Consider the following 12,760-nt stretch of genomic DNA (forward strand, 5'->3'; position numbering starts at 1 on the left):
GTCCTTGCGTCCCTTCTGATTGGCTGTATTTTGTGTCAGTCAAGGGCTCAAGCACTTTCCCACAAGTATCGTGGCAGCCGTAGGAGACACCAAGTGACTCTTGCAACACCTGTAAAACCTGTAGTGTTCTGTCAGTGACCTATAAATTAGCAGGGCTAGATAATACGTCAGTTTAAATAGTGAAGGACTGAAAGGACAGGTCACCGGCGTGTGCTGGGGCTGCCGTTCAGGTAAGCTCAGTGCTCTTTGTTCCTGGCTTAGGAACAGAACTGGTGTGTGCGGAAGCTACAGACTTCTTGTTTTCGTTTGACTGGTTTGGCGAGCTGCTTCTTGCTGTTTGAATGGTGCAGTATTACCAGGCTGTAGAATGTAAATTTCATAACTTTCATGTGTTCAGTTTATCATTTAAGTAGTATGAAACTCAGCATTACCTCTTTGCTCTAAAAGATTATGTACAGAATAAAATCTACTACTGTACCACAAATAAAGTGTAGCAGAACAGCTTTTAAACAGTAAACAGAGTAGGGACACCAAGAGCCAAATATAGTGTAGTATGTACTGGTAGTTGAAATGAAGTATGATAGAGTAATAAGCTATACTCACATAGCATGGTTACCACAAAGGCAACCACTGTATAGGCAGGTGGAGAGATTAGACCTGACCCCCCTCAGGGTTAAAAAGTCACTCTCCGTAGATGAGGAAAGAAGAGAGAGTGGACTTGATATAGTGCAGTATGGATACAGAGGCGCCAAAAGGATAAAATAAACTAAAAACTATAAAACATGAGGCAGTGGTGGACTTACCTCCTCCAAGCAGACACAAAAATTGCCAATGTATTTGTTAAATACAACAAGTTTATTTACATACTCCGAGGGACAATGCAACGCGTTTCGCAGGTTTGATCCCGCTTCATCAGGCAATAACAACGGAGCAATAGCATATGTGGTCAGTAGAAGAGCCAGGCACCTCTCTGGTTAATAAAAAGTAGGAAAACACATTTTTTTGAATGGTATGTCAGCTTTATCCCACTTTAAAGTGAACCTTAAGCTAGAAAAAAAAATGAGTTTTACTCACCTGGGGCTTCTACCAGCCCCCTGCAGCTGTCCTGTGCCCTCGCAGCCACTCACTAATCCTCTGGTCCCCCGCTGCCAGCTAGTTTCGTTTTTGCCGACAGGCCACGCGTAGCTTTTTCCACATTCCCGACTAATTAGCGCTATTGCGGGCCGCAATGCGTACAAAAATACGCGTTGCCAGATATCTATGCGTTCGTAATGCGGCAACGAGTATTTTTGTACACGCAATAGCGCTAATTACAGTGGGGAATGCGGAAAAAGCTACGCGTGTCCAGTTCTGACGGGCCTGTCGGCAAAAACAAAACTAGCTGGCAGCGGGGGACCAGAGGATTAGTGAGTGGCTGTGAGGGCACAGGACTGCTGCAGGGGGCTGGTAGAAGACCCAGGTGAGTAAAACTCATTTTTTTTCTGGCTTAAGTGTCTCTTTAAAGGGAAATTCCACTTTTGTTTTGAAAAGTTTTAGGCCGGTTTCAGACTACCGGCTGGCATGTGCTGTGCGGTCCAGGGACTTCACCGTCAAAAACATGCCTTTGGGGATTACTGCATTAGTACGCGGTAATCTCCTTCTGGCTCACAGCCGAACAGGAAGTGACGCTTGCTTGCACTCACTTCCTGTTTTGGAAATACGGAAGTGCACAAAAGCGTATTGTAAAAATACGCTTCCGCGTATGTGTGCCACAACGCCACCGCATGAATTTTTTTTAACTCCCTTGGTCGCCATAGACTTACATGACTTCTAATTTGCCGCAGAACTGTGCAGTAGCGTAGATTTGTCCTTGCGTTGGGGATGCGGGGGAAACGTAACTGCGTCGGTAGGAATGGCCCCATAGACTTTTGTTGGGGATGTGGGGAAAACGTAACTGCGTCAGTAGGAATGGCCCCATAGACTTTCATTGGGGTGCGGTGAAAGCACGGGAAAGCTGCACCGCACGTTGTATGTGCATTGCCTTACTTGCAGTGAATGCTTCACTGTCACTGTTAACGCATGCATTTTGTAGTAACGCAGTGCATGCAGTGTGTTGGGATGCCGTTATTCCTCAACACAACGGCTGCACTGTGAGCTTCCCATAGGTGCTGCACTGCAGTGTAGGAAACTGTGTTACAATGCCACTTTTAAGCCGCAATGCACAACTATGAACGTAGCCTTAAAGTGACACTGAAGTGAAAAAAAAACCTCATGATATAATGAATTGGTTGTTTAATTCGAATGCTTTCATTAGAAGCAAAAAAAAAATAGTGTCATATTTTTATTTTCAGGTATATAGCTTTTTTTTTTTTTATAACATTGCATCATTCTCTGATAATTGCATTTTCCACACTACACTCAACATTTTAAAGAGACACTGAAGCGAAAAAAAATATGATATAATGATTTGGTTGTGTACTATGAATAATTACTAGAAGATTAGCAGCAAAGAAAATATTCTCATATTTTTATTTTCATGTATATAGTATTTTTTCTAACATTGCATCATTCTATAATATGTGCAGATTACACAACACTCAGCATTCAAAATGATTCTTTCAGAGCAGTCTGTGAACTAATGACCTCTCCTCTGGCAGATAAAAATAAAATTGTTCACTAACATTTGAGATAATAAAAGTCAGAAGGCAGCCCTCTCCAGTCATAGAGCTTAATGGCTTTTTTGCATAGAGATAACAACTGGAGTTCCTTAACTCTTCCTGTACTGGAAACAATTAAACTGATGTATCTGATCTTAATGTTTTCTTTCTTAGCTGTATTACACATACAAATCATTATATCATATTTTTTTTTCACTTCAGTGTCTCTTTAAATGATTTCACAGAGCAGGCTAGTGACCTTTTGAACTTTTCTCTGCAGAAAAACCATAAACAAAGAAGAAACAATGAGACAGTTGAGATAAGTGCTTCAAAAGACAGTGCTGTCCAAGACTTTATAAAGTCACAGAGCTCACAGAAGCTCCTTTGCATACATAACAACTAAAGTTTCTTAACTCTTCCTGTACTGGAAACAATATGAGACTCATATCTGTGCTAATAATGTTTTATTTCTTAGCAGTACTACCATATGCAAATCATTGTATCATAAATGTATTTTTACTTCAGATCCCCCTTAAAAATCACCATACAGATAGATTGATACTGATTTTTTTTTTTTTGGTCTTTTTTTTTTTTCCAACTTTGTACAATCTGTAGCTAGCTAAAATTTTCTAAAACAGATAATAAGCTCTAATTGCAACCTTAGCAACAGTACTCCCTGTACATGGTTATAAGCCAGTCCAGAAACCCCCACCTTACTGCAGGTGTAATTAACTGCATCAGGCAAGAGGCTGTACCTGGACTAATCCGTTGGCTGACAGCAGACTTTGACACTCTTATCTACCATTTTTTGTTAGAATTGATGTGGAAAGCTTGAGACATTCTTATCTGCCATTTTGTGTTAAGGTAGCCATATATAGTCATACAACGATGATGGGCAGACAGATCTCGGTATTTATCCGTTAGCCGGGCACATCCGGCAGGTGGCGACAAAACTCCACCAGAGTTACATCTTTCCCTACTATCCATGTCGGCCTGGAGGGGGAATAGTAATTAGCGCCACCTGCCGGATGCGCCCGGCTAACGGATAAGTACCCAGATCTCTCTCTAATCGAATCTGATTAGAGAAATCTGTCAGCTGTCCATACCCATACACCGCAGGCCGATTCCCAATCAATTTCATGCTGAAATCGATCCGGAAACAGCCCTGTGACGCCACATCCACCTCCTCGCCAGCCCGGCTCTGTCCCCCCTAACATTTAATATGCCCCCCCCAGTGCCCAGTACAGTATACGTTACCTGTCCGTGTCTGCTGCTGGCTCCAACCTCCATCCATACACGCGCCCCACATGGTTGCCGAGGTAGTGTGGGCTTGTGTGTCGCTGCAATTTTTAGGCTAAGGTCTTACTTGTTCATGCAGAAAACCATCAGTTCTCTGCTATATGCGTTTTTTCCTGCATTTCCGAGGTTTTTTTGTGTGTGTTTTCATGCGTTTCCTTTTGCGTTTTTTTTTTTTAGTCAATAGTCATATTTAACAAGTAAAAATAAATCATTTTCAAATTCGTTTTTACCTTATTTTTCACCTTAGGATGCAGAACAGAATGCAGAAAGAATGAACTTGTTGAGTGTTTTTTTTTTTGTTTGTTTTTTTAAAGGGAAGGTTCAGGGAGGGGAGTAAAAAAATAAAATAAATTTCCACTTACCTGGGGCTTCCTCCAGCCCGTGGCAGGCAGGAGGTGCCCTCACCGCCGCTCCGCAGGCTCCCGGTGGTCTCCGGTGCCCGACCCGACCTGGCCAGGCCGGCTGCCAGGTCAGGCTCTTCTGCGCTCCATTTCCTGGCACTTCTGCGTCCCACGCCGGCGCGCTGACGTCATCGGACGTCCGCTGGGCTGTACTGCGCAGGCGCAGTAGTTCTGCGCATGCGCAGTACAGCCCGGCGGACGTCTGATGACGTCAGCGCGCCGGCGTGGGACGCAGAAGTGCCAGGAAATGGAGCGCAGAAGAGCCCGACCTGGCAGCCGGCCTGGCCAGGTCGGGTCGGGCACCGGACACCACCGGGAGCCTGCGGAGCGGCGGCGAGGGCACCTCCTGCCTGCCACGGGCTGGAGGAAGCCCCAGGTAAGTGGAAATTTATTTTTATTTTTTTAATCCCCTCCCTGAACCTTCCCTTTAAATGCATGCGATTCAAATAAGTGTGACTGTGGCCTTTATCTGTGAGCCAAGCCTTCTAGCTTGCTGATAGGGAAGCACTCACAACAAGCTGTGCCTCAGTCCGGGACAATCCCAACATCCCAGGCTACATAAGGTGCCCATACATCAGGTGACTTTGGCAGCCAATTGACCAACCAATTAGATTATTATCGAATTGGTTGGAAATCGGGGGCACCAAGTGCAGGACCGATTGACAATATGACCATGTTCGGGACGAAATTGGTCGCGTTAGTCGATCGCACCTGGTACAAGATGTCAAGCCGAAGTTGGTTTTGCTCAGGTGTGCGGCGGTACGATGGCCAATTTAAAGTGAGCGACAACGCGACAAAACCTCCGATGCTGCCGTAATGCATAATTTTTCATTCGATTGAAAAATCCGATCGGATTTCCCGTTTCTTTCGATTTTAATCATAATCAGATTTTTATCATAATTGGGGAATAATTGATGGTACATTGGTCAGATTTTTTTTAATGTTACAATCAGTCAGAAAAATGTATTGCAATTCTTGAATTGAACAGATATTTTAAATATTGTATGGTGTGTGGCCACCTTTAGTGAATCAAGCCCATAATCTTTATAAGATAGAAAATGTTGGCTGTTAAAGCTTTTCTGTATTGCTATTCAACCCAGTAAAATAGAATTTGAAATTAAAAACAACAAGCTTTCCATTTTTAATGGACAATGTGATCTGCCTATGTCTGTGTGTCTTTCTGTAAAGTAACCTCACCTGATTTTGTGAAGTGGTTGTCAGTCATTGAGAAATCTTTCTTATGACTTTTTTTCGGAAGCTGGATATCAGTTCAGACATTTGACAGCTAGTGTGAATAGGATGCGGCACAATCTGCTAATGAACATAACTCTTGCAGCGATTCAGTTTTTTTTATAGTATGTTTTACTTTTCTGCAGGTATTAAAGATGACGTCACTTGTATTCCAGTTTGCAGTGTTCTTATTAACCTTTTTATACAGCCGTGTGGAGGGAAAGAGGGATCCAATCACATACTGTGGAGGTTAGTAACTTTATTTTTTATTTTTTTTAACCACTGTGATAAAAATGTCCCTGGTTAGGGAAGCTGCCCATGTCTTCACTCCACACATTGGCCTCAATTCACTAAGCTTATCTCCTGTCTTTAATAACGTTTCTAGAGTGGTCACCATGGTGATGAGGCATGTCGTATTCAGGAAACATTTTACCTCAGGCAAACCTAAAGTTAACTCTTCTGTCTTTAAGTTAACTCTTCAATCCTTAAAGAGAACCCGAGGTGGGATTTTATTATGCAAGTGGGGCACAGAGGCTGGTTGTGCACAGTAACACCAGCCTCTGCTGCCCCATGCTGTGCCTCCAAGACCCCCCTGTGCGCCCCTTTACCCCCTGCAACGTGTCGCCAGCACAATGTTTACCTAAGCGCTGTCTGTCAGCGCCGCTCCTCCGCATCGGCGCTACCCGCCCGTGTCCCTTCCCTCCCGCTGATTGGAGGGAAGTGACGCGGCGGGTAGCGCCGATGCGGGGAAGCGGCGCTGACAGACAGCGCTTAGGTAAACATTGTGCGGGCGACACGCTGCGTGTCGCCAGCACTGCGGGGGGTATAGCGGCGCACAGGGGGGTCTTGGAGGCACAGCATGGGGCAACAGAGGCTGGTGTTAGTGTGCACAACCAGCTTCTGTGCCCCACTAGCATAATAAAATCCCACCTCAGGTTCTCTTTAAAATAACTCCACAGTTAAAGACAGGCTGTTTATTAACTGCGTGTGAAAATGACTACAGAGGAGGTAAATTAACTACAGAGGAGGTAACTTAAGGAATGAAGAGATAAAATAACTCTTACTGTTTGGTGGTACGTTTTCTCTTGCCTTATTATCTCCAACATGATCTTAGTGAATTGAGGCCATTATACATTTGTTGGCTCATGGCTGGTATCTGTAATGGTGCACTGTGGATTTTAAACCATACTTTGAAAACAAATTACTCACCTACAGAGAATGTGTCACCAATGGGCATGTGTTTGGATCCAAGACAAATGTGTGCATACAGGCTACAGGCCAAAGACCGCCCTGACAGTCCACCTAGGCTGTTAAAGAGAAACCGTAACCAAGAATTGAACTTCATCCCACTCAGTCAGTAGGTGATTCCCCCTTTCCCATGAGAAATCTTTTCCTTTTCTATAACTGATCATCAGGGGGGGTCTGTATGGCTGATATTGTGGTGAAACCCCTCCCACAGTGTGAGTTTTCTGTCTGGGAGCCTCATTGCATTGTGTGAAATAGCTGTTTACAGCTGTTTCCAACTGCCAAAAAAGCAAGCAAGACAAGACAAATAACATTTATATTGCGCTTTTCTCCTAGCAGACTCAAAGCGACAGAGCAGCAGCCACTAGGGCGCGCTCTATAGGCAGTAGCAGTGTTAAGGTGCGTACACACATGCGACTATAGTCGTTTGTAACGATCGTTCCCCGATCTTTACCAACGACGATCGTTACAAAAAACGAACCACCGACTATTAAGGCTAACGACGAACGAGCCAAATCGCTACAAAAGAAAGTTCTGTCTCGGCGGATTTTAACCAACAACGATTGTTTGCAAAAGTAGTACATCGTTGGAAACGGGCGTTCGTACTAGGCTTGACATGCGCATTTCACAATTTCTCCGTGAAACTTCTCATTTTTATGTGCAGGCGCAATTGTTGCTTTACGTGATGTAACGTTCGTTCTAACGATCAGATCGTTACACACCTTTTAAAACTAACTTTACTTAGGTCGTTCTTTCATCAATTAAAAGTTTGTTCGTCGTTCTCAACGAACGATCGTTGTCGCATGTGTGTACGTAGCATTAGGGAGACTTGCCAAAGATCTCCTACTGAATAGGTGCTGGCTTACTGAACAGGCAGAGCCGAGATTCGAACCCTGGTCTCCTGTGTCAGAGGCAGAGCCCTTAACCATTACACAACCCAGCCACCAGCAGCATCTCCTTCCAGAAATAAAAATATCAACATATGATAAATGTCAGAATGTAAAATCAGGGAGAGAAAAGATTTTACAATGGGCAAACACTGACAATGGCCTCAATTCACTAAGATCATGCTGGAGATAATAAGGCAAGAGAAAACTTACCTCCACACAGTAAGAGTTATTTTATCTCTTCATTCCTTAAGTTACCTCCTCTGTAGTTAATTTACCTCCTCTGTAGTTATTTTCACACGCAGTTAATGAACAGCCTGTCCATAACTGTGGAGTTATTTTAAGGATTGAAGAGTTAACTTAAAGACAGAAGAGTTAACTTTAGGTTTGCCTGAGGTAAAATGTTTCCTGAATACGACATGCATGTTGACCACTCCAGAAACGTTTTTAAAGGGAAGGTTCAAGCAAAATAAAAAAATGAGTTTCACTTACCTGGGGCTTCTACCAGCCCCATGCAGCCATCCTGTGCCCTCGTAGTCACTCACTGCTGCTCCAGTCCCCCGCTGGTAGCTTGCTGACCTCGGAGGTCGGCGGGACACATTGCGTACATTTTTACGCATTCCCGCTAGGGCAGGAACATTAACACATTCATTTTTACGCGTTACTGGTTTAATGCGTACATTTTTACGCATTGAACCAGCAATGCATAAAAATGTATGTGTTGATGTTCCTGCACTAGCGAGAATGCGTAAAAATGTACGCAATGTATCCCGCCGACCTCCGAGGTCAGTAAGCTGCCAGCGGGGACCTGGAGCAGCAGTGAGTGACTACGAGGGCACAGGATGGCTGCATGGGGCTGGTAGAAGCCCCAGGTAAGTGAAACTCATTTTTTTATTTTGCTTGGACATTCCCTTTAAAGACAGGAGATAAGCTTAGTGAATTGAGGCCTAAATCTTTTATACAGAATTATTGTAAAAAATGAAGCACTTATTTATTACATTATTTTCACTGTTGTTTCTCCTTAACACTGCAATGGACATATTTGCCTTACAGCAGATCTGAACTCAGAACTCCCCTCTGCTTTAAAAGATAAGCAACAGCATAATAACCTTTAAAAAAAATAAAAACATTTCTGTTACAGCTGATAAAAACCCTAAAATAAATCTCCAGTGTTTCTACTTCCTGATTCATGGAAGCAGACATATTGTTTACATCCTGTGCTTTCAAATTCGCTTATCTGCCATCCTTGCCATGACAGTCATGTGACACACAGGAGAGATCAGATTACAACTTGTGATTAGACAGATGAGGGAGCGATTTTTTTTTTTCATTTTCTGACGCCAGTCATGAAATGAACTCTTTGCTGCGGAAATGATTAAATACAATGGCCCTGATTCTTAAAGCATTACCGCATGCGGTTGTGCAGAAAACAGCTGACTTTACCGAGCACTTAGCAAAATGTCAATTCATAAACCCTGTTACCGCATGAAAAGCTACAATTACCGAGCAGTGAGGTAAATTACCGCCTTGTGCGGTGAACACCTCCAGCACATGTCAGTAAATGTCAATTCTTTAAGATTAGAGCAGGCCGGTAATGGCATGGAGAATACCGTATGCTATAAAGAGGTGATAAGACAGCGATAAGTGCAGGGATGAATGGAGACTCAGCAGAAGCAGTGAGACACCGGCAGCAGCAGAGCAATCAGAACAAACAAGGCTTCCCTGAATACCTTAGGGTGTGTTTTTAACCTCTTGGGTACCTGTTTTTCAGATATATATTTGCTGGAGGTGAATATCAAGCCTGGCATATGTAAAGTTTCTTGAAGTTCTTGTACTTTGTGGCAATTAAATAGTGATTTAGAGTGTTTAGAAAGACTAATAGACAGATTCAGAGCAGATTCTGGGCAAGGAGAGGGAGTAAAACTAAACATGCACATCTAAACTGAAGCTGGGATGCCTCTTTTATTGCAATGCTGTCTCTGCACTGAGAACAGCCAAATGTAACAAATCAGCCAGCTAATCATTAATGTAACAACTCAGTTGTTTATCGATAAGGAAACAGATCAGTGTGGCACCCTTACATAAGTTAGTGGTACACAGCTTGACCAAGCGTCATATTGACGCGAAACGACCGTCGCTCCACCACCTTAGAGCCTGCCACCCACCTCCCACCCTGATGACTTTGTTGGTCACGTAAGCTGTTATATGCTATCGCACTGTCTTGGCACCTGAAATGTTTGACTGGATGTACATTGGTTTGCCATATCATTGAATACATTTGCATGGACGGAAGGTGCACGCTTATTCTACTATTTCTTTTGTTTACAATGTAACAACTCAGCCAGCTACATTCCTCATGTTACGGACAGCTCAGTTCAGAAAATCCCCGCATTTCTAGCGCAGCTGTGAAAATGTGTATGAATTAGGACACAGAAGTCTAAAATACAGATTGCGGTATTTTCCCTCCCAGATTTTTTTTACCGCAAAGCCTTTTAGGAATCGAGGCCATGTATTTGTTCCTTCAAAGCTCTCAGGAAATAGATTTTCAAAGCGCTTAGCAGTTTCCTCTATCCTTTCTATTGAATCGCAAACGCTGTTAAAATGGCGCAGGAGCCGTGTTTGCGATTGGATAGAAAGTTCATTGCTTAGATGAGAACACTCACATAAGCTACCATTGCACAAGCGCTTTTAAGACGATTTTTAAAATCGTCAGCGCTTAAAAATAAGGAAAAACACTTATAATGTGAATAAGCCATTATTGAATGGAGACGTGTAATTTGTTATAAACTTCCCTTTTCATAAAAGTATTGAGCCATAGTGCTGATTTTTGAATACTGAAGCGGCAACAGCCTATAAAAGCCAGTCACACTATCCTTGTTTGCTGCGGGGAGCAGATCCACTAGTGTTCAGATGTCCATAAGCCAGTCATTATGTAGAACGTAACAACAAGCCTAACAGCGGAAAGCAGGAATAAGAGTACACAAACGCTAATAAATTAATAAATGTCAGGGGTGTTTGTATTTAGCTAATGTGCCGTGCCGCTTTGGGAAAAGGGATGGCCAACAAATATTGCTGAAAGTGGAACAAATTAGATATTTATCTCACACTTCCAGTCTGTTCAATATCTGGCCTTGTGAAAGCAGAAATTCACACAAGGTGAAGTAACTACAAAACAAATATTGAGGGGGGGAGGCAAGACATTTAAAAACCCCATTTTCCAGCCTGTGCCCCCAGAATAGGCACGGTTACAGCTGTCACTCTGCTGCTAAAGAAACTGAGCGGCCAGGGTCATCGGCATGCCCCGCCAGCAATGTACGCTGCCTAGGATGAAGAGAAGCATGATAAATCGCTGAAACAAAACCGTTCAGAGCCAGAATGAGTCTCCGCAGAGCACTCCGCAGCACGGGAATAGGCAGCAGCACAAATATTTGTTTCACTTTTTTTTTTTGTAGTCTCCACTGACTTTCATTGAAGTAGTTTAATGTGAGGAGCTGAAATTGCATCAGTCTTCAGATGGTTCCAAAACACTTCAATTACAGAGCTCTGCTTGCTAACATTCAGCAACATGATAGCGTTCAGGGATCCTATCAAGGCCGTATACAGCTTATAACCAGAAAGAAAAGGAGGAAGTTAAACTGCTTGGTTAAAGGACCACTCTTGCAAACACTATAAAATTTATAAGACATATGCTAGTTTTAAGAAGTTTCTACCAGGGTAAATTGCACAATAAAATACTTTTCTCCTAGGCAGTTGTCGCTTATAGTAAGCTGTAAAAACCTGACAGGTTTTGGACTAGTCCATCCCCTTGTGGGGGATCCTCTGTATTTCTTTTATACTTTCCACAAGCACACCCTGAAAAGGATCTATAGAAAGATGGGAGCCAGCCTCACTACTCGCTTGCACACTTTTTTTTTGCAGTTGGTCTGAGTAACTCCCATTCAGTTAATGTTAGTTTTGTTTTTTTGTTGTTTTTTTTTTTTAAATGAGAATCCTTTTGGAGGAGATGGACCGGTCCAAGATCTTTCAGATCCTTAAAATATACTGTAAGTGACTCCGACACAGGAAAAAAAATTATAGTGCATTTTGTTCTGGATTGGAACAAATGTACATATGCATAATCGTGCATTTTGAATTCTACAATTTTTCACGCTAGTTGTCCTTTAAGGCTACTTACACACCAGGACGTTGCATTTAGGGGACGTTATAGGGCACATAACGTGCCCCTAACGCAACACCTGGTGCTCTCTGATGTGGACGTCAGAGTGAGCCGCGTTGTGCAGCTCACTCTGGCGTCTGTGATGCTGTGATGCGTACTCTTGGACGCATGCGGCATCACGTGGTCCCGGCCAATCGGCGCAAAGAGAGGCCGCTCCAGGAAGTAAACACTGCACGTCACACCGTGCAGTGAATATTAATTAGCCATGTGCCTGGCCACTCTCCACTCCTCCTCAACACTACTGAGCATGTGAGCACAGTCTAACGCGGCTTAGCCGCGCATAACGCACAGCATGCAGCACTCTCAACAGATGTGCTGCGTTACAATGTAACGCAACGTAGGCACTGTGAACAGCCCATTGATTTTTCATTACTGTGCGGTGGGGCTGCATTACAGGCTGCACTAACGTGCGCCTGTAACGTCTCACTGTGAAAGCAGCCTAAAAGGCCCACCATACCTGCCAGAGGCATCATATGTATAAACATTTTGTGAAAATATTCACAACTTAAGTGATTTTCTCAAAGAAGATCTGGGCAGAATCTGGTGCGGGAAAAATCAAGCTGCTATTTATTTGGCGAAAGATTTGCAGTGGTGCTTTTCTTCCGGTGTGCTCTCCAGTGGCGTGCATCCTTGTTTGAACACCGGTGGCCTGGGAGCACTCTGCGCATGCACACTACATAGTTGTGACGTAGTGCGCATGCGCAGAGCGCATTTGGGTGCGCGATCAAGGATGTGCAATAGCTGCACACTGCTCACTGACCCTCCCGACCAGGAAGTAGCTTCAGGGGACATTAGAACATAACGGAGGGGGACTGAGTAGAATGAGGGGAGCGGTGGGCATGAGGA

General features: G+C 43.6%; 1 protein-coding gene across 4 annotated transcripts in view; it reads left to right on the forward strand.

The window, feature by feature from the left end:
• Positions 1 to 12,760, forward strand: part of CNPY1 (canopy FGF signaling regulator 1) — a 161,345-nt gene that overhangs the window by 33,502 nt on the left and 115,083 nt on the right. For 3 of the 4 annotated variants that reach the window (XM_068235878.1, XM_068235880.1, XM_068235877.1), the window contains exon 2: positions 5,713 to 5,815. In XM_068235878.1, the coding sequence (XP_068091979.1) occupies positions 5,713 to 5,815 (103 nt within the window). Of the gene's footprint in view, positions 1 to 67; positions 231 to 5,712; positions 5,816 to 12,760 lie in introns of those variants that run through there. The other variant, XM_068235879.1, reaches the window with a different exon arrangement.

Source organism: Hyperolius riggenbachi, chromosome 5 (genome assembly GCF_040937935.1).
Source record: "Hyperolius riggenbachi isolate aHypRig1 chromosome 5, aHypRig1.pri, whole genome shotgun sequence".
In the NCBI taxonomy this organism is placed as follows: Eukaryota; Metazoa; Chordata; class Amphibia; order Anura; family Hyperoliidae; genus Hyperolius; species Hyperolius riggenbachi.